At 35.6% G+C, this 24113-nt stretch overlaps 1 protein-coding gene across 1 annotated transcript; it reads right to left on the bottom strand.

The window, feature by feature from the left end:
* Positions 1–14750: 14750 nt before the first annotated feature.
* On the bottom strand, positions 14751–15404 carry LOC133779211 (uncharacterized). The gene has a single exon (XM_062219201.1). It carries the CDS (start codon positions 15402–15404, stop codon positions 14751–14753), a length of 654 nt encoding a protein of 217 aa, XP_062075185.1.
* Positions 15405–24113: the final 8709 nt, after the last annotated feature.

Genomic DNA, 24113 nt, shown 5'->3' with positions numbered 1-24113 from the left:
CACCGAGCAATATTTAAGTCCACATCATTAATACAAGTACTCATATCAGCACTACAACTTGTGACACGTGATAACCAATAAAATAGTGATGAAAATATGCAATCTATTGTATTCTCTCTTTTTTTTTTTTTTCACATTTGGTGAATCTTGAATGAATTAGTTAGATGTAATTTCATAGTTGCAAATAGAAATATACGAAAAAAATTTATTTTTTAAAAAAAGTATTTGTTTAGTATACATGTTAAAATTAGTTTGATTTTGAGGTTATGGCTTGTGATATATTTATTTATATTTGCTACAATATTGTTGTTTTTATATAATAAAAGAAATTTATAATTTATAATATAAATACCTACCCAACCTAATTAACTTTTCCAATTTAAACTCAAAAAAATCGACAAAAATATAATTAGAAAAATTTGAACATTTTTCTAATCTGCCCAATTACTACTACGTTAGGCAGATTAGAAATCGATGTTAACCCACCCAATTAAGTTTTTTTTAATTAATTTTATATAATTTTAATATATATAATTTATATTAATTAATGAGTTGGTGAAGACTTTAGATAATATCGTCGTTGGACTTTAGATTTCATTATGTGATGTTTAAATTTTGAAATTCAATCAATGTTTTAGAAAATTGCTCAAATATATAAATACATAAATAAATTGAATTTTATCTTCAATTAATTTATAATATTATTTTTTTTCATAATAAATCTAAACTAATATATATAAAAAAAATATCTCTTTTCTTTTTAAATTTATCTCTCTTTAACATCTTCCAAGATACAATTTATATTTAACTATAAAACATAATCGTGATTCGCACAGTGTTTTGTAATATTTAAAAAATATATATTTTAAAACTTTTTGGGAGATTGTGTGGTAATTAAGGAGTCATTTTCGCTATACCCGTATAACATGCTCCTTATATGGACACGTAGACAAGTCTTGACCCTAGTTTTTTTAATGATTGTGTTCATTGTATTACGAATAATTAAAGTGTCAAAAACAAAGTTCAAATAACTTTTTGTACGCGTACTTTTATTTATATATATTATTATTATACACTTTGTATGTTTTTTTTTTATAAAAAGTCTAAATGATGTAAAAAGAAACTTATGTTTTGTGTAAGGGTAATTTTGGCCGATTACCCTTTATATTTTTTATTTTAAAAAATTAACTTTTAGTCCTCGTGTTTTGTCAAAAGGTTAAAAATAGGAATAGATAGATCGATTATTTGAACACTCTATTTTGGTCGATTACTCGTTTTGACATTTTATTTTTAAAAATTAACCTTTGGACCATGAATGTATTCAAAAGGTTAAAACAAATGTATAAAAAGTAAATTATATGTATATATAATATATTTTGTGTAAGGATTCACATCATTTTGAACCTTATATTTTAGCTGATTACCCGTTTGGACCCTTTATTTTAAAAAAATTAACTTTTAAACATTGGGTTTTGTCAAAACGTCAAAAATAGGAATATATAAATATATTATTTGTACCACATGCATTTTGGTCGATTACTTATTTAGACCCTTTATTTTTAAAATAGTAAAATAAATTATTAAAAATTTATCGAACAAAGAGTTAATATTGAATTTTCGGAAATAATATTTGAGTAAAATAGAGTAGATTAGAATATATTTTCTTTTATATAATTGTGTTGTAGTTTAATTTTTAAGTTATTTAAATATATATATTTATATATGCCTACCATTATAATTAAAGTGCCGAAAACAAAGTTCAAACAACTTCTTGTACGTATGCTTTTATTTAATATTATTTTTTATAGCTTGCATGGTTTTTTATTTATAAAATTTTCTAAATTATGTATAAGAAAATTAATGTTTTGTGTAAGGGTTATTTTGACCAATCACCGGTCGTTTGAACCCTTTATTTTTTAAAATTAAATTTAAGATCTCGTGTTTTGTTAAAATGTTAAAAAAGAGGAATAAATAGATCAATTATTTAAACATTGTAGTTTGGCTGACTACCTGTTTTGACTTTTTATTTTTAAAAATTAACGTTTTGACCATATATTTATTCAAAAGGTTAAAAATTCTTTATAAAAAGTAAACTATATATATTTATATAATTTATATTTTCTGTAAATGTTCACATTATTTTGAACCTTGTAATTTAGTCGATTGCACGTTAGGACTCTTTATTTTTAAAAATTAACTTGTGAACCTTAAGTTTTATCAAAAGGTTAAAAATAAGAATAAATAGATCGATTATTTGAATACTATATTTTGGTCGATTATCCATTTTGATCATTTATTTTCAAAATTTAACCTTTGGACCATGTATTTATTCAAAATGTTTAAAATTCTTTATAAAATGTAAATTGTATATATTTATATAATTTATGTTTTCTATAAGGGTTCACACCATTTTGAACCTTGTATTTTAGACAATTACCCGTCTAGACGTTTTATTTTTAAAAATTAAGTGGACCTTAGGGCTGTGCAAAAGTTTTTGCAAACCACCTAACCCGAATAAACCGCTCCAAAGCAAACCGATTAAGAGTTTTTTTTCATTTATATATACATATATTACGTATATTATTACATGTATTATATGTAAAATTAAATATTTCAAAAAAAAAATTAATACTGAATTTAAAATAATGTTTTAAAGTTTCAATTTAGAATAATATGTCTAAGTATAGAATATGTATACTATACTTTTAGTTTGTTGATATAATTATTTGAATATTTAAAAAAAAAACTTAAGATTGGTTTGGGTGGGTTAACCCGACCAAACCGCCTAAAACATTAGACGGGTTAAACTTTTTTTTCTTAATTAGATTTGCAACACGATTTTTACATTGTGTTGATTAAAATATGTTATAACCCGACCAAACCGTCCAATGAGCACCCCTAGTGAACCTTGTGTTTTGTCAAAATGTTAAAAATAAAAATATATAGATAGATTATTTGAACCACATGTATTTTGGTTGGTTACCTATTTGGACTATTTATTGTTAAAAACTAACATTTGGACCCATTGTTTTGTCAAAATGTTAAAAATATAAATAGATAAATTATTTATTATTATTATATACATATTTTTAATTGACATTTATTATAATTACACTACAAGAAATTCGGCATTTACCTACATATTTTGACCAATATTATATTGGTAGGCTATAATTAGTCGAGAAATATATTATTACCTACGATTAGCATATTGATAGGTAAAACTTGCATGGACCCCACAGAAGTGAGTCAACATCATTGACTTCATGTTTGATGTGGCAGAAGACGTGGCATGCCACATGGTTAATTACGTGGAACATGCGATCGATTACATGTCGTTTGGTGGATAGCGTGGCATCTGACATGGCTTTGTGAGCTTTTTTTTTACACGCGGTAGTTGCCTATTGGTCCACGTGGCATTCGTTTATGTTCTGAAATTTACCTATACTTATATATGTGTAGGCAATATTACAATTTATTGGTAGGCATTGTTAAATAGTTATTTTAGAAAATATTTAAATTTAATTAATTATAGGTGATAAATAATATTAATCAACTAAAAATAGATAAATTTTATAAAATATGAAAGAAAACATATCTTATAAATTGTTCATAAAGCAAAACATAAATGATAAAATGTTAAAGTTTTTGAAGTAATAATGTAAACCATAAAAATACTACGAATCATCATGTTCCTCTAGCATTGAGGGGCGGGGATCATTTCTGATGTTTGCATCGGAACATTGATCTGATAGAGGCGGTGGCATCATATTGTTTTTCCTTAGTATTTCCATAACAACACTTAGTTGATCATTTGTAGAATCAAGTCGATTGTTTGCTTCATCAAGGTGTTGGGCTAGTTGTTCATATGTTATCTTATTTGACTCAGTTGTATGGCGCTGGGAAGTAGTAGTTGTACTTGAAAGAGATTAATCCCAACCTTTCAAGTGTACAGACGAACGTCCAAGAATACACTCCATAATGTCTTTATCAGACATTTCTTCTGGAGGGTGTTGGGCCCTCAACGCCATTATTTTATCCTATATATACATTTTTTTTTCTAATTAGTAATGATAATTATAATAAGTTATAAAATTAAAAATTAAATTACTTACATATATTTCTAGCAAATCTGGTCCAGTCCATACTCCATTTTTCTCATCATAATGTTTCAAACGCCAAGTCTCAATTTGGCCAGTGGGAGATGCTAACACCATTCCCCTTCGAATGTGATGTCGCGGTGTTGAAACTAATCCATTTCTAGACCCATTTTCTAACATAATTTTATGATTTTGAATTCTAAATTAATCATCAAAGCTCATTTTCTAAGTTTACTTTATTTGAAATTTATCATAAAAGTCATTTATATAAGCATATTTTCCTAGTCTTTTTTCATAAAAAAAATCATGTAAAGTATAAATTTAAAATAAATTTGGAGTTGAGCCATGAGAATAGACTTTAAAATTATAACAGAACTTTACTTAAAGTTTAACACTAACACCACTTTTTAATAGGAAATAAATATTTCATTTATGCTTTTGAAACATACAACCTTATACGACTAATGATAAACTTAAAATATATATATTCTGATTATTTAAACTTTATTGTTCTTCAAAATTAATACAATGTTACATCATAATCTCAATTATTACATTATTACATCATAATTTCAATTATTAAAAATAAAATAATCCCACTTTATTCATCACAAGAATTTTAGAATTTTTACAATAGACTGATTATTAAGGGCATTTATATGACTTGATATACCAGTGTATATATAAATATGAGAACAAGAAGTCACACAATCACCAACATAATAATCACTATTTTCTAACATCATAGGCCAAAAAAGAAAAAAGACAAGCATAAAGCGAAGGAAAGCTTCATTTCTTTGGAATACAAAACACGACAGAGGCAAAAAATACTCAATTATTGAACATCAATGGCCAAAATCTAATTTTTTACTTCAACATTTAAAAAGTCTAGAAAGGCAGTAATAATCACAGTGGTAAAGTTTACAAAATAATTAAAACCTGAAACCAAAAAACAAAACTTGAAACCAAATGACATTTCCTTAAAACATAAAAAAAAGATGAAATCTGAGATTATGATGTATTCAATAGACACTGTATAGTACAAAAAAATGCAGTAAAACAATGCCAAAGTCTTTAAACAAAAACACAACTCCAAAATAAAATATTGTATTAGAACAATGAAACTCAAAGCCTAAGAACTATGAAACAAAATAAAGCACATCAAGACAATGAAATTCAAAGACTTAGCATAAATAGTCAAAACATAAATTCCCAAAACCATAAATCTAAGTCATATTGTAAATACACACTGCAAATAACGATCAAAAGGCCACAGAACAATGCATCATCATTAAACAAAAACAAAACTTCAAAATAATGAATCACAACTCAAAGCCTAAGAACTATGAAACTAATAAAGCAGATTAAGACAATGAAACACTCTGAAAGACTAAACAAAAACACAACTAAAAAACAATGAAACTCAAAGCAGTCAAAAGACAAATTCCCGATACCATAAATCTAAGTCAAGTAAATACACAAAAATATTTGAAAAGGCCTCAAAACAATGCATCATCATTAATCCTTTAGAACAATAGGGATTTAATCAAAATGAATCATAATAGTATACCTCAAAACCAACCAGCCAACAATGAAACTCAAAGCCACCAAACCACCAAGCCAACAATTTGAAACTCACAAAGCCAGAGCCAAGTGTATCAAAAATTTCATACCACCCGAGCAAGAAAACAGAACAACAATCACAATATGGTACCCCTGTTAAAACAGAATCACAATCACAACATGTGCCCCTGTCAAAGTGTTAAAATCCATTAGTTTTCAATCAATTAAACAACATAGAAAATATAGAAATTAGGGATTAAACATAGTGATTATTCATACCTACAGAAAATAATTGAAATCGGGTAGCTGTTTCAGGGGTAGAGACGAAGATTCGAAGATTCAAAGATGGAGGCGGCGGTTCAAAGATGGAGACGAATGCAAGGGCTGAGACAACTTAGCAACCGAGGCAACTATTCAGATTTGGAGGCGGCAGCGGCGGCTGAGCAATCATCAACATGGGTATTCATTTCAAGGAATTAAACAGTTTCAGAGAGATTGAAGAAACGGAGAGTGGTTCGGCAGGTGCGGTTTAAGAGAGTGGTGCGGTTGAGGAAAGGAGGGAGTACTCGTGCAGCTGAGGAGAGAAAGGAGTACTCTTACGGCTGAGGGAGGGAGTTCTCTTGCGGCTGAGGAGAGGAGGAGAGGAGGTAGTACTCGTGCAGCTGAGGAGAGGAGAATAGAGAGTTAGGGTTAATGAATTTAGGTTAGAGATATTTAGTATATATTAGGGTTATATTAGGTATAAAACTTAAATTAATATTAATTATATTTTATATTAAATATTATTTTTTGTCTTATAAAATAAATAAATATTATTATTAGTGCCATGTGTATTTCTCATTTGACTTGTCAACATATTCACTACACCTCAGCAGACACATCACTAATTAAAAAAAATTATATAAAAATTATGTTAAAATTAGAGGGAAAATTAAGCAAGCGTGGTAAAAAAATTTCCCTCCAAACTTATTCGTAGGAAAAATAATTACCTACCAATACTAATGGTACGTAATGGTTTTTTTATACACGTGCACTATTTCTATAAGAACCACCTACCAATAATCTGTTGCAAAAAATAAGCGTAGGTAAAATGTATTTTTCGCTACCAATAAATATATGTAGGTAAATGTCAAATATCTTGTAGTGTTATGGTAAATAGTGTTTTGGCCCTTTTATTGTGCAAAAGACAATGCAGGGGCCAAAATCGGGCTTAATGTATTATTTTATTCTATATTGCAAAACACAGAGTCCGAATTATTTGTGGAAAAGACAATACAGGGGCCAAAATCGAGCTCAAGGTATTATTTTGTTCTATTTTGCAAAACACATAATTTGAATTGTTATTTAACAAAACAGAGGGTTTGATCGATAAATTTTGCACAGTATAGGAGTCAAAATAGTATTTACCCTTATAATTATTATTGAAATAAAAATGAGAAAAAATAGAAAATATATTGAGTTTTCCTTAATTAATTAATAGCTATAAATTAAAAAAAATAGAATAAAAAAAGTGAAAAAATGACTTTTATTATTATATTTATATTTATAGTTTTATTAATTAGTTGTTTTAATTAGATATCAAATCAAATTTGAATTTAAATTATATATCGTTTAAATAAAAAATTTAAATAAATGAAATTAGAATTCAAATTTAAACTATGTTGTTAAGATATATTTTGTAAAACTATTTATGTTTAAATAATTAAATTATTATAATATATTTATTATTATTAAAATTAATTTACTTATATTATAAATCTTATAAATTATAATTAGATATTTTAGTTTTTTTCTTTAATTATTAACTAATAATAATAAATTAAAAAAAATTAAAAAATGTGAAAAAATAAGAAAATAGAAAGAGTATTTTAGAGTAATTTTAGAGTAATTTTAGAGTGTCACATTACTTTATTGAGAATCTCATTTGTATAAATACATAGATATTTAGAATATGAAATTTAAATTAGTTATTTAATTTATTAGTATTATATATATAGATATTTAGAAACTAAAATAAAATAAAATAGAGTTAATAGTAACTAATTTATTATTAGGGATTTTTTTATTAATACATTTATTGAAAATATTTAATTCATTTTTACGGTTTGTAGAAAATAGTTTCATTAATGTACTTTTGCAAAATAAAGAATAAAAAAGACGATCTCTTCCTCGATACACTTGCTGTAATGAATTGAAGAACAAAAACAGAGGAACTAACAAAGCCAACTGATCCGATCAAACATATAACTCTGACGATATCCATTGCTAAAGCTAACAGAGATTTAAAAGAACAAATAACAAGGACCGCCCAAATCATCCAAATCAACAAGCTATAAAAATAATTAAACCACGCCAGATTCTAATGTCTAAAATTAGAATTACATGAGATTTAAGTCTTTGTTTGAGCCCTGCGTGATTAAATTGGGTATCTTTGTGATCCCATTCCTTGCATTTGCATGTTTTGATCAACTAATCTATTATATTTTTTTGAAACAGACTAATCTATTATATTATATATACATGTGCGAATTGTTTAATTGGGGTGGGTGAGTCTCTATCCCTCGAATCTATACATTTTTCCTTCATATTCTTTTAGACCATTCTACGTGGTAATTTTCACTCAATTTTTTTCAGGAGTTTTATGATTGTATTCTATTTTCTTGTGTCGTGTGGCTACTCTTGGTGGGATGTGAGTCTTCATAGGTGAAATTAATCACTATATTTGAATCATTTTACTAAACTTGTAAATAGTGCTACCTTGTAGACTTTATACCTATTAGTATCATATTTTTTATAGATGAGTAAAATGCCAAAACTGAATTTTAGTAAAATTCCTAGATGTTAAAAAATGCTTCTTATTATCATATATTTATGTAAATAATATATATTAAGGTTACTTGAAAGAAGAAAACAAAAAGAGTGGAAAAAAAATCAAATGAAAAAACAAAGAATTCATATATGTAATTGTTAAGAAAACAAAGACCCAAAACAAGCAACCACCAAATCAAACACACAAGCAAAAACAATATCATATCTATGAGTTTATAGATTTGAAAATCAGATTTCCAAGGCTTTATGGGATTTGAAAATTAGATTCTCAATGGGATTATATGATGCTTAAGAGTTTGAAGGGTTGCTTAGGAGTTTGAAGGATTGCTTAATAGGGTTGCTTAGGAGTTTCAATGGTTGTTTAACAAGTTAATGTATAAGATTGCTAAGGGTGACTATATGAGTTGCTTATGAGCTCTAGAGTTTCAATAGTTGCTTAATGAGTTAATTTATGGGTTGCTTACGAGTTTCAATGGTTGCTTAAAATGTTGTTATATGAGTTGGTTAAGAGCTTTAGAGTTTGAAGGGTTGTTTAAGAGTTTGAAATGTTGCTTACAAGTTTCAAAGGTTGTTTAACAAGTTAATATATATGTTAGAGATATATGTATTATCTTAATGGAAAAGAAGAAATACTACTACAACTCTATACAAAAATACAATAAACAAGATAATTGATTAAATAAGATTACAACTCAATAATCAAAATACAAGTAATTGTAGAAATAAGAGGAAGAAGAAAATTATAAAAAGTACAACTCTAAAACAAATGATACAAATAAATATGTAAATAGAAAATAGAAGAAGAGAAGACAAAAGCAATAGTAGGAAAAATAACAAGAACAAAAAAGTAAAATATTCTCACTCACACAACCAAAGTGAAGAGCATTGGGGATCACCAACTTAAACAATGTTTACAACCTTTGCCCAAAAGCTTATTTTCCCATTTCTCAAGTACTAAGGGATTCTCTCAATATTGGAAATAGTTCTCTCGAATAATCAAGTCTTTGGTGTATTTCTAGCCAAGTGCTCTGGTGGATAGAAATAGAGTTGTCTTACAAGTGAGCATTATGCTTCTATTTATAGAGTTTTGAGATACCCTTTGAATTTCAAATTCCACCAACCCTCATGGCTGTTACCAATGTTTAATTGGATGTTTATGGAATTAAAATGGATATTTGGGAGTTAATTGAGATGTTAGAACCGTTCAAATTGGAAAAAATTTGAAAAAACAAATTGGCTGTCAGCCTCACTGGCCGCGGCCACAGGCTATTTTCAGCACAAAATGTCATTTTTCCAAAACGTCCCAAATCATTTCCCACATGCTTTTATAACCTCAAAACACCTAATGGGAGTTAAAAACATATCTCCAACATCCATATTTCATAATGACTTTATGAAATCTAATCTCAAATGTGTAACTTACAATCTACACATTATTGGGTAATATTTGGGAGTTACAAATTTGTAACTGATTGTGTAACTCCAAAATATGTCACATTGTGGCACACACATGTGTCCAATTTTGTGACTCTCAATAATATGTTACAAGGTGTGACATATCACATTTTGTCACATTATTTAATCTAACATTATATTATATGAAATAATATAACTTTCCCCCACTAGATTAAATAATCACTTTTTGTAACACTTATTTAATTAGTCAAACATTTTATTAAAATATAGCATTCCCCCACTTGATTAAATAATCACTCTCTATAGAAACGTTTGCATTGATGCATAAAGTAAAATGTCTTTCGACTTGAATTTTACCTTAGTGTAATTGTCACAAAGATTGTTGAAATTTTGGTTGCCGAAGCATTGAACCACTATCCCTTGATAACAAACCGGTGATAACACACACACTTTTGCTATGTTCACTTAAGACCTCAATGTCTCGCTTTTGCACCGTTAATGGCCATGTGCACATTCCATTCATAGACTTTTTCTTGAGAATGACTCCCAATTCTCATGAGGGGCGGCACCACCCCTAGGTCTATATAGGTAGAACTCTTACAGTATTTTGTTACCCTAAAATACTTATCTTTTCAATACCGAGTTCTATTAAAAAACCTTTCGGTTTTAACCCTCCTTTTGGTAACACACTAGTACTCAGATCTCAGATGGGACAAAATTTGAGTACTACTACTATTCACTTGATTGACTTGTTATTACCTATTGAACCTAATACTAGTTTGATTACTAGTATTAAGATAGATTACCATCAATCGTGAATCTCTTAAGGGGGTCTAAGTCTCATCCCTTGAGATGTAGAAATGATTCCATTTGAGTCATTTCTTTTCTCATGTATGCATACTTAAACACTCTCATTATTTTATTCAAACTTTATTGATAGTCATAATTTGATTAAAATAGTTACCCTTTTAAAATAGTGATTTTGACCATAGTCAACATCCCCACTATTTTATAGTTCAATATCCAAGATAAACATTAGAAACATCTTTGTTTCTAAAATTCTCCTTTATGTTTTAAATTGATTCATTCTTAAATCAAAATATTACAAATAATAACTTTAGACACCAAGCATGTCTAAATTTATCCATTCCAAACACATATAGCCAAAATGATTTAGAATGTGAAATTCCAAATTACCTATTTGATATGATGATCAAATTAATCAATTATTTTTTTATTTTTATTTTTTGATCAAAAGAAAATTTTTATTGATCAACAAACAAGGTACAATTCACAAAGGCTGGAAAAACCACCTCAAAAGACTAACAAGTTTCAAATTATTGACAAATTTTATCATTTGTCTTTATCTAGTAGAATAATTACAGCCTATTAAATTCAGCACTCTAGCTTTAACTGAAAATCTTATCAAGTGATCAATCTTATACACAGGCAAGCAGCTCTTCTCAACCCAACATTGGTTCCTGTTCAGCCAGATGAGGTACACAGTAGCTGCACAAGCTGCATAAGCCACAATTGAATACCAACCTGTACGAGGCAAGGACAACCAATGGATCCAATTCGTATACTGAACTGGCCAAGAAGCCCCTCGCAGCTACCCTTGGACAGATTTCAAAATTTTCCTGGAGAAAACACACTAAAAAAAAAAGATGAGAATGACTTTCATCTTCTTGATAATAAACCGGGCAGCTTAAAGAGTTAAGAGGAACATGACAGTGATGAAGCCAATCCCTTGTGAGAAGTTTCTGGTTCACAGCAAGCCAAAGAATAAATTGATGCTTAGGAACCGAGAGTCTACACTAAACAGCCTTCTCATAATGCACCAAAGTGTCAGGAAACACAATAGAATAAAGTTTTCCCAGCTGAAGTTTTCCATTCCTAACAGCAGCCTCCAAATCAGCTCTAGACACAACATGACAGAATTTGATGATTTTCCTCCAATACTAGATGGTATCTTGTTTTAACAGGTAATCCCATATTGAATCTCCTTTTAAGGAAACACAATTGACCCATTTAACCCAAAGCATGTCCTGCTTGGAAGAAACAGCCCAAATGAATTTAGCCAACATAATTTTATTCCAAGAAGAACTCTCCCTGAAACCCAAACCACCAAAAAATTTTGGCCTACAGACATGCTCCCAAGAGATAAGATGAAGCTTGCTTCTATTATCCTTCTCACCCCAAGGAAATTTTCTACAAAGACAATCTATAGCTCTGATTACTTTTTGAGGTAACATAAAAATATTCATCCAATATGAGTGAATCCCCAACAGAACAGAGTTAACTAATTGGACCCGACCAGCATAAGATAAATGGCGACTAGCCCAACCATTCAGCCGAGTTCTCATTTTCTCAAGGATAACTTCACAGTCACTAGCCCTCCATTTAGTTGGTCTCAACGGGACACCCAAATAACTCAAGGGGAATTTCCCTTCAAGCAAATTAGAACACTGCAGAAGAGTAATTTTATCCCCAGCAGCAAGCCCACCAATATAAATTCTAGAATTGCTTTGATTAATAGAGAGGCCCGAGGTCTTGGTGAAATCTTTAAACACTTGCTGAATTATGATAACTGATCTCGGGTTGGCTTTGCAAAACAAGAGGAGATCGTTAGCGAAACAAAGACTAACAAGCTTTAAAGACTTACATAAAGGATGAAATTTGAAATCTTTCTCCATAGAAGCCTTTAACAGCAAACGAGTAAGATAATCCATCACCATAACAAACAATAAAGGCGATATTGGGTCTCCTTGTCTGAGACCTTTAGCTCCTTGAAACTGACCTTGAATGCCGCCATTCATCATTAAAGAATAGGAAGACCCCCTAAGGCAAATCATGACCCATCTAATAAACCTCATCGGAAAACAAAAAGCATTAAGGAGGTTTTCCAAAAAATCCCAGTCAATTGAGTCATACGCCTTGCTAATATCAATCTTCATAAGACATCGAGGGGAAATATTTTTCCTATTGTAACCTTTAAGTAAGTCTTGAAGAATAAGCACATTATGAGCAAGAGAGCGATGCTTGATAAAGGCCCCCTGATTCTGACTAATCAATGAAGGAAGAACAGACTTTAGCCTATTGCATAACATTTTGGATATGCATTTGTATATAGTATTGCAACAAGCAATAGGTCTAAAATCAGAAGCATTTACTGGCTAGTCCACTTTCAGGATAAGAGATATGAGAGTATTATTTAAAGATTGAGGAATGCAAGCTGAATCAAAAAATTCAAGAACAGCAAAAGCAATTTCCTTACCAATATCCTTCCATAATGCTTTAAAAAAACCCACCCCATACCCATCCGGACCTAGGCTTTTAAGAGAATGGATACTGAACATCGCTGCTTAAACCTCTAGGATAGTGAACGGCTTGATCAAACTCAATTGGGCTTCACTACTCAAAATTGAACCATATCCTATAGCTTGAACATCAATAATACCTGAAGCTTGGCTAGCTGTACCCAGAAAGCTCTTAAAATGCTGCAGAAAATGACTAGTAACTTTAGAATAATCATCCACAACAAGCCCTTCATCAGAAACATAGAATACAATCCTATTAGCTAACTTCCTTTTCTTTAAACTAGCATGAAAAAATGAAGAGTTGTCATCCCCAAATCGTAACCAGTCTATTTTACTCTTTTGATAGAGGAAACTAGCATACAATCTCTCTTGCCTCTTAAACTCAAGAAAAGCTTCACGATCCTCATTACACAACATGCTATTGGTCGGATCAGCAAAGCAATTAGAATGGGCCTGCTGATATAAGCTTTTGCTTCTCTCATAGTTATAAGCAACATCCCCCATTACCTTCCAGTTAAACGCCTTCAAGACATGCTTAAGGCGGGTAAGTTTCCAACTGATTTGCTCTAGAGCACTGCCATTATACAATAATTTTTTTGACCAGTTAGTTAAATCTGTTTCTCTAAATTGAGGATGAGAGATCCACATGTTATAAAATCGAAAAGGCTTCACCCCAACCCTTAGAGCAGGCAGATTTTTTATCAGAATAAGAGAATGATCTGACACAATCTCCCATTGAGAACAAGCATAGACTAAAGGGTATTCATCCAACCAAGTTTCATTTACAAACACCCTATCCAACTTGGAAAAAATACGAGTCCCTTCTTCTTGATTATTAGACCAAGTGTAAAAAGATCCCATAATCTTCATTTCTTCAACTAAACCAAGATCAAGCCACTGTCTAGCATCCTCCATTTCTTTCACTGTGATAGGTCAGCCTCCCAATCTGTCATTTGAAGCAAAAACATCATTACATTCCCCAAGAATAATCCAAGCTTTAATAGGCCAATGCAAATGGGACAAATCGTGCCATAAGGATCTCCTAGTCTGCAAACTGTTAGAACCATAAACAAATGTAAGCCAAAAACTAGGTTTATTGTATAATCTCACTTGACAGTGTAAGAATTGGTTACTTTCCTGGATCACATCAATATGCACCAACTTAGCTTTCCAAGTCACTAAAATTCTACCCTCCACAGATTCACTACTGTAATACTCCCAACCAAAAAAAGTAGAACTCATAACTTCTTTTATTTTTGCTCCCTTGATTTTTGTTTCAAGAAGAGCCCTAATCCCAACTTTATTCAATCTACAAACATCCAGAACCATCTTCTGTTTATTCAACTTATTCATCCCTCTAACATTCCAACTCATTATGTTGCTGCAATCCATACTTGTCTGATGTGGTTGGGACTGTAGATGCTGGTTTCTGATATTCCTGAAGGACACTAAACTGGTTTATGGTCTGTTTAACTGAATTATGGACTCCCTGCCTCTTGACTCTAGTAGTTTTCAGAGAAATTCAATGAGCCTCTACCGGATTAGTAAAAGACTGAACAACAGCTAAGTGAGTAGATTTTACTTGATGAATTGAACCAGCAGTAATCGGACTTGCAGTTTTCTCAGTCTCAGGAATCTCATCATTCGGGTGAACAGTTTTCTCTGCCTCAGTTTGTCCTGCATTTTCATTGCCAGATTTTCCTTCCTTTTGCTTCAAATCTTTCTGCCTCCAAACAGCTTCAGAGACATACTTACATGAAGATACTGAGTGTCCCAATTTCTTACACTTAGTACACTTTGTTGGCAACCATTCATAGTCTATAATCTGTTCCATAATTTGACCCTTCTCATTGAAATAACTAATGAATTTCGGGAGAGTATCTGCTATCTCCATCTCAACTAAGATACGAGCAAACTTTATCATAGAACGATTCTTAGTTATTTTGTCAATCATTATGGGCTTACCTATTGTGCTAACAAGAGCACACAAACAATTCACTCCCCAGTATTGCAATCCTAGATCAGGTAACCGGATCCACACAGGCACTGATTTAATGGACTTCAATGATTCAATATCAGTAGTCCATGGGCGGAGAACAACTGGTTTCTTATCAAAATGCACCACACCTGATTCCAACACTAGATCCTGTGTTGCTTCATCTCGGAATTTCACCATAGTAAACCTAGCATTCATTCGGGCAACACTCACAATGCCAAGCTTACCCCAAATCCGTTTGACAAAACCCTTCAAAAACTGCCAGAGGTGGATTCGCCCCAATCACCACACATATCACAGCTGATTTCCAGAATGAAGCTTCCACTTCAATCTCCTCCACATCCAATTTCGCAATTATCTGACCATCCTTCTGAAAAGGTTCCGAGTAATGAAGCTTTGTACAACCATGTGAGGGAAGTGATTCCCAAAATTTTGCCTAGGTTTCCTTGGCTAATTCCTGGAAAGATTGTTCCTCGACCTCTGCAGTCCAATTCATTTTACCATGGTCCTTGTCGAACTCACATTCCTTCTCCGAATCATCTCCCAAATCCTTAGCCTCATGCTCTTGTTCTTCTGTAATCCCTAACCCTTCAAAATCTTCTATCACATGTCGTTGTTGTTCATTATCCTCTCCATTGGATGAAGGGAGCTCCGAGGCAATGACTGGTTTTGCAAGCTTCAGCCCAGGTTTTCGCCTCCTCGCCATGGAAGAGAGAGAGCCTGAGTATCACGCTTTTTATGGAAGAGAGAGAGCCTGAGTATCTTAAAAAATTAGAATTTTTACAAGTATATAATTAATCAATTATTATCAACAAAATAAATTGATTAACTTTGGAGCATCACCTCCACATTTCTCACATAGTGATTGTTGGGCCCAAAATATTCGGCCCGAAAATCCTTTCCTCATTTATCGAACATTCGAAATGGCCCGTTTTGATATGCAGAAACTCTGAAGGCAGAGGCCACGGGTCAGAGGCTGCCCCACCTCTGACCTCTGGACAAGAAATTCAAAATTAGTATTTTTGGAGGGAAATTCGGTTATTTTTTCCCACCATTCCAGGGTTTGCTTGAACTAACTAACTGCTTTGCATATTTTGTCCTATAAATATAAGATTCATAGAAAAGTAAAGGGATCGAACTTTTGACTGACTTAAGCATCAGAGTGTCTTTCTTGTAGGTGACCCCGACGAGCCAAAGGCAAGCTTCATCACCGGAATAGTGACAAAGCGTCGTCTATCGTGGGATTGCATCTCCAGATATAGAAAGACAAATTGTTGCTTCAACAATTGGCGTCGTCTGTGGGAACCGAAAAACATTTCGGCCTTAGCCACGTTGTCGAATCAAGAAATCAAGAACTCTCTTTTTGCGTCCAAGATCCTCTACAAACCTAGGAATCATGCCACCAAAAGGCAACGGAGTGTCGGGTCCAGTCGCACAGAGCGTCCCTCCGGTGGACGTGGGCAACCAGATCAACAGGATGTGTCGCCTGCTGGAAGCAAGCCAGCAGCGATCCGACGAAGCAATCAAGACATTGACTGAAGCTCAGGCTAGGCTCGAAGTTGAGAATGCCGAGCTGTGCAGATCCGCTGACACCACACGTAGTACCCAAACCAACAACAATCTCGACTCTGGTAGACCTGAAGTACCAATCGACCGCATCAGTTCCCCTTGGCAAAACATGAACCTCGATAGTGAAAGATCCCAAGGTCTCCCGCCACCCTCCGGGGCCGAAGAACGACGAGCCCCCCTCTCTGACACACATATGCGGATGGAAGCAGACCCCATCGGATCCGCTCAGCCAACAGCCGAAGTCCGGCCTCAACAAACCATACGTCAAGCCACGCACGATACACCAACTGAGGATCGTGTTCCCTCGATTCGGTTCTTAGACAGTTGGAAAGAAGATATGATGAGAGAGATGATGCAGAAGTTCTCAGACGGGCGATCCGTTTACACCATCGAGCATTTGGATCTAGTGTCAAGAACCACTGAGAAATCTCCTTTCTCAGAGTGGATTCATAATGAGCCTAAGCCCCGGGACTTCATCATCCCTTCCCTGCCTGCATTTAATGGAAAGGGAGATTTACTAATCCATTTATTCCAATTTCAGCAGAAAATGGCATTAGAAGCTAACAACGAAGCTATTCAATGCAAGGTCTTTTCAACGAATTTCTCTGGGTCAGCCTTGTTGTGGTTCCGAAAATTAAATCCCGGATCCCTCAACAGTTTTAGTGACCTTCGACGGACCTTTTTACAACAATATAGTGCGAACCGAGAGGCACCAAGAACAATGGCTGACCTCTATCGGATTGAGCAGGGGGGAACGAACATCCGAAAGCATATTTGCAGCGTTTCATTGACCTCGTGCTTCAAATCCACGATGTCGATCCAATTACCGCAGCTAATCTCTTTGTCAAAAGCTTGCATGTGGGATCTCTTTTACATGAAAATCTCACCATGACGCCACCCCACAACATGGCAGAAGTGCAGACCCGAGCCGAGGGCGTCTTCAGGGTCTTGGAAATTCGAGAACGTGCACAGAAGAAGTCTGCGCTCATCTCTGCTCCACCAAAAAATAACCCTCCGCCACCTGCTAGAGATGACAAGAGGAAGCGGAACAAAACAGATCACGCGAAGGAAGGAAAGAGGCCAAGACAGGACCGACAGTCACCACGATACCCTTCCTTCGAATACACCGTCCCGCAAGAAGTCATTTATGAAGAAAATAAAGAAAGACCTATCTGGAGAGAGCCCAATAAAATTACCACTCCTTCTGACAGGAGGGATAAAAGCAGGTACTGCCTCTTCCATAAAGATCACGGTCACACGATCGCTGAATGCCATAACCTGAAAAATCAGATCCAAGCCCTCATGAGGAGTGGAAGGCTTACCCAATACATCAAGGAGGCAGGCAGACCCGGCACCTCGCTGCATAATCCCGCTTCTGCCCCAGCACCGCAAGCGTCAGATCCTGTGCACACAGCCTCTGATAGCACTCAGGAGCCTCTTAAGCAAGTCCCTATGATCCACGGGATCGTGGAACTCACTGAGAACCAAGAGCATATCACCAAAATCCATAAGAAGATGGAAGAACGAGTGAAGTGATACAAATCATTAGGCCACACGGTCAATCTTGTCACTTCAGAGGACAGAAGTTATCCAGCCTCTGCAATCACCTTCACCGATGATGACCTGAAGGGCATACACCTACCCCATGATGATCCACTCGTCATTTCCCTACAGATTGACCATTGCCAGCTGGGCAGAGTTCTAATCAACGGGGACAGTGGGGTCAACATCCTCTTCTGGGAAGCCTTCCAGAAGATGGGGCCAGAGGAGAATCAGATCCGGCCCTCCACCACACCCATTTTGGGATTCAACAGACAACGAGTATATCCCAAAGGCGTCGTTCGATTGACTGTGGTGGCCGCAGAACGCACCCTGCCAGTAGACTTTCTCATTATAGATTCCACCACAAGCTACAACACCATCATGGGGAGAAATTGGATCCACAGGATGCAGGGGGTAGTCTCAACTTTACATCAGGTGATGCGGTGTCAATCACCCAACGGGCGCTACACCGTCGACATCAAGGGCTGCTAGAAGCAAGCCAAAAAGTGCTTCCTAACCTTGAAAGAAATAAATATTTCTGGCACTGCCTCCCATAACAACTCCCTTGACAAATAGCAATTACAGCAGGACCTACCAGCATGCCTCAAAGGGATCGATCTAGAGGAAGATAAAGAAAAACCCCTAGTTACACTAGATACCTTAGAACAAATATGTCTAGATGACGATGACCCATCTAAGATAGTGCTGGTAAGTACCAAGCTCTCTGAAGAAGAAAGACAGACCCTCATACAATTTCTCAAAGATAGAATGGGAACTTTTTCCTGGTCTCCGCACGACATACCCGGAATAGACCCCTCCATCATGAATCACAGCCTAAATATCTCACATAGCTTCCCATCCGTCAAGCAGAAGAAAAGGAGGTTCGCTCCCGAAGTAAATCAAGTCATACAAGAGGAGGTGCAACGACTCCTGAGCACAGGGGCAATCGAAGAATGCTTATATCCCAGTTGGCTTGCCAACCCCGTCGTGGTCCCAAAGAAGAATGGAAAAAAGAGAGTATGCATAGACTACACAAACTTAAACAAAGCATGTCCCAAGGATAGCTACCCTCTACCAAAAATCGATCAGATGATAGACGCCACGGCAGGGTATGAAAGAATGAGTTTCCTCGACGCTTACTCTAGATACAATCAGATCCCCATGAAATCAGAAGATCGAATTCACACGGCTTTCATAACAGAAGGTGGTTTATATTGCTACAAAGTTATGCCCTTCGGTCTAAAGAACACAGGCGCGACGTACCAAAGGCTGATGCACAAGCTATTTTCCTCATTGCTTGGGAGAAACATGGAGGTTTATATCGACGACATGATCATCAAATCTAAACAAAGCTCTTCGCATATAGACGATTTGACCGAGTGCTTCAACATTCTTGACACTTATAAAATGAAATTAAACCCCTCTAAATGCGTCTTTGGGGTGTCCTCTGGACAGTTCTTGGGATACGTCATCAGTCATAGGGGCATCGAGGCCAACCCAACACAGATTGCGTCCCTCTCAGAAGTCAAAGAACCCTGAACCATCCGCAACATACAGGCTCTGACGAGCAAAGTAGTAGCATTAAGTCGGTTCATATCACGCATGTTTGACCGTTTCCAGCCCTTCTTGCAGTGCATAAAGAAATCCACCAACACCACCTGGGGACCAGAACAAAGAAAAGCATTGGAAGAATTGAAAGCTTATTTAAGCTCCCCTCCTATATTGAACTCCCCCATAGCTAATACAGATTTATTCTTGTATATGTCTGTCTCGCAATTCGCTGTGAGTTCCGTTCTCTTCCGAGAAGAAGCTAATCGTCAGAGGCCAGTGTTCTACTGCACCAAGATGCTCCTGGACGCTGAAACTCGCTACAATATGATGGAAAAATTGGCACTCGCACTCCTCACAGCAAAGAAGAAGTTACGACAATATTTTGAAAGCCACACCATCGTTGTGTATACGGACTATCCACTAAAGCAAGTATTGAGTAAACCCGACCTCTCTGGAAGGTTATCTAAATGGGAAATTGAGCTAGAGACGTATGATATTCAATTCTCGCCATGAAAAGCAAAAAAAGGACAGGTACTCGTTGACTTCCTGGTTGAAATTCAATCATTCACCCCTGGCACCCTGCCAAAATTGTTAGTATCAGAAGATCAATGGGTGTGGACGATGCATACTGATGGGGCATCCAATTCCCAAGGGGCTGGTATTGGCATCATATTAAAGGCTCCTTCAGGCCTCAAAATCGAGGAAGCCATTCGTTTAGAGCAATCCACGACGAATAATGAAGCAGAATATGAGGCTCTAATCAATGGTTTAGAACTAGCACGAGACATGGGCATCCAGCGTCTGAATGTCAGAGGAGGTTCACAGCTTATGATAGAACAAGTGGCTGGAAATTTCGATACTAAAGCACCCCATCTGGCTAGCCTTCTACAGAAGGTAACTGACTTGCGATCACATTTTCACCAGTTCGAACTCATACAAGTACCTAGGGAACAAAATCAGAAGGCCGATGCCCTTGCCAAATTAGCCTCTGCAGGAGGTTGCACATGCCAATCCTCCATATCTATAAGCCGATCAAGAAAAGACATGGAAGTCTACTCAACCTCATCAGAACCTGAGTGCTGGATGAATCCAATCATTCGATACTTGTCCACCTCCGAACTCCCGCCTAATCCAAACTACGCAAAGCTTCTGCGCCTTCGGGCACAACGTTATTCCATAATCCATGGAACGCTATACCGCAAGTCCTTCAACGGCCCCTACCTACGGTGTTTGCGTCCATCATAAGCTAAAAAATTGCTAGAAGAGATACATGAGGGTACATGCGAAAATCACACAGGGGGACGGAGTCTGGCACATAAGGCACTTACAGCAGGGTATTACTGGCCATACATGATGACAGAAGCACGTGACTATGCCAAAAAATGTGACAAGTGCCAACGATTTGCACCCACCATCCATCAACCTGCTCAACCTTTACACTCCACTGTTGCACCTTGGCCTTTCACAAAATGGGGTATGGATGTGGTGGGCGAACTACCTAAGGCTGCTGGAGGAAGACAGTATGCTCTAGTAGCCACTGATTACTTCACAAAATGGGTTGTGGCAGAAGCATACGTCACAGTCAGCAAAACAGACACTATGACCTTCATTTGGAAGCATAACATATGTCAATTCGGTATACCGCGAGAGATAGTCGTGGACAACAGAACCCTTTCCAAAACGCGAGGGTACAAGAACTATGCGACACGTACAAAATCAAGCTGAGCTTTGCCTCTGTCACTTACCCACAAGGCAACGGTCAAGCAGAAGCTTCCAACAAAGTTATTTTTGCCAACATTAAGAAGAACCTAGAAGATAAAAAAGGAGCATGGGCAGAAGAACTACCAAAAGTGTTATGGGCATATAGGACAACAAAAAGATCCTCTACAGGTGAATCTCCCTACGCAATGGTATATGGAACGGAGGCTATCATCCCAACAGAAGTGGGCCTGCCTACACTTCGAACAGAGATCGCATCTGATTAAACAACAAACAACGTTCAACTACTGCACAACCTAGACCTTTTGGAAGAAGTACGTACGGTAGCACAACTACGACTAGAAAATTATCAAAAGGTTGCAGAACGCTACTACAACAAAAGAGTTCACTCACGCAAGTTTCGAGAAGGTGATTGGGTTCTGCGCAAGGCCACAGGCAATAAGAAGAAGCTAAAACCTAATTGGGAAGGGCCTTTTGAAATCATAAAATTACTAGGCAGAGGGTCTTACACCCTAAAGAATGTGCGTAGTGGGAAAATCGTACCCCGTACTTGGAATTCAATGTCTTTGAAACAATATTATTGTTAATAGTTGTACTGTGCAATTCAAAAGTAATACAACAGCTTTCCCTTTTTTCACATTATTTTAAATTTCTCTTGTACATTCAATTTCTTGGCATTATTTCCCATGACATCACACTAAGCCAGACACGTGACAATTAACATTTCACTCGAAAAGTCCTCTCAAATATATCCCCACCTACCCTTATTAAAAACAGCATTATTCACGTGCACTCAAAAACCACCTACCACAATGGCTATAAATAAGTAACTCTCTGAATGCTTGCATTTACCAACCTCCCATAGCAATACACCATATGTATTTGATCTCAATACCTACAACAAAAAATAAGCTTTCCAACAAACAAAGAACAATAATAATGCACGGTGAGGTGCTGCATCTCACCCCGCACATTAGCACCAGGCTGAATCTCAGCGGATCATGGCAGCTAGGCCACTACACACAATCTGCGTACACGATCCTACTGCCTCTGCCATTTCAATAGACATTGTGCCGCATTCTAATCTAACTTGACTAAGCTTACAGGGAGCTACGGCCAGCCATTTCGCATTCTAATCTGCCCTGACTATGCCGATCTGGCCGTCCAACGAAGGTGCACTTCAAACCCTAACTTCTTACCCGAACAAAAGGAGCACCTCCTGCTGTTTACTCTGCCCTGACTATCACAGCAGAACCATCAGCTGTCACACTTCGGATTTGTCACCAGTACACACTAACTGGTTTGGCAATCCAAGGCTGGGAGGAACTTTTCCCGCAGTCGCACCCATATCCTACACAATGGGTGCCTCTGACAGAATACAAAGACAGCCCAAACAAGCCATCACTATACTACACGGTATGGGTGCATTGGAAAGATATCTCCCTCGCAATCTTAACCACTTTGCCTCTGCCTCGACGCCCAATTCTATGCTTTATTCCCCGCGTTCGGCCTGAATCACATTAACCCCTCTGGCCATATGGGAAAGTATCATCCACACTCTTTCATACAACATTAGCGGCCGAACCCACTCCAATCAGACCTCTACACAACTCCCTAGACATAAGAAAGTCTTCCACTCAATAATAATGACGGCGTCGCAGAAGTACAATACTCTTATCACTATAACTTAAATTGGTAGATGCTAAGCGTGGGCACACATATTTGCTCAATTCCTTTTTTAATAAACAAAAAATGAATATTTGTACTTCGCACAATCAGAAGGCCACGTGTAATAAAAAATGGCAATAAATCAGAAATTGTTATTTATAAATTATGTTACATTGACGACAATATTCATTTCTGATTCCATAATAGATTTATTCTCTATATACAAATATTCTCTTACCCATGTTTAATCCCATTCAATACGACGCATGTGCTCTGCCATCGCACTATCTAGCTTTGGATGGCTTAACCCATAGCGTTCACACGATATGTAGTACGGGATGCCACTTCTGATAAGTTCCTCCATCGCCCACGTTGAGTAAAGCCACTGTGGGTTATCAAATATTCTCCTCAAAAAGGGAACCTTCGTCCACTCACGGTGCTCACCTGCAACAACAATGTTGTCAGCTCCAACCCATCACCAAAACACTAAGACGGATCGTTCACACAACACTTAACTGGGCATTCTCTCCCACCATCTGTATGATCTTTCACTGTATCTCGCATACAATTGCTTGAAGGGTCTATGAAGCTTCTGATCCGAATAAACCATATGACTCTCACCTGTCATCACGCCTTCAATTAAGTTCTAAACGGAAACGAACACATCCAATAACACACCAAGATAGCAAACATGAAACAAAGCTTAACTTGTATTGATAATTTTCTCTATTACAATTGTCTACATCCTAGCGGCCAAAAAAGACCAAAGAATGCATATACAAAAATTAATACAAAGTAAAACATAACAGAATTTAGCAAAAAGATGGTGTGTCGTTCATT

The sequence above is a fragment of the Humulus lupulus genome, chromosome 1, assembly GCF_963169125.1.
Source record: "Humulus lupulus chromosome 1, drHumLupu1.1, whole genome shotgun sequence".
Lineage (NCBI taxonomy): Eukaryota > Viridiplantae > Streptophyta > Magnoliopsida > Rosales > Cannabaceae > Humulus > Humulus lupulus.
The sequence above is the reverse complement of the archived record's forward strand: the minus strand, read 5'-3'. Positions and strand labels throughout refer to the sequence as shown.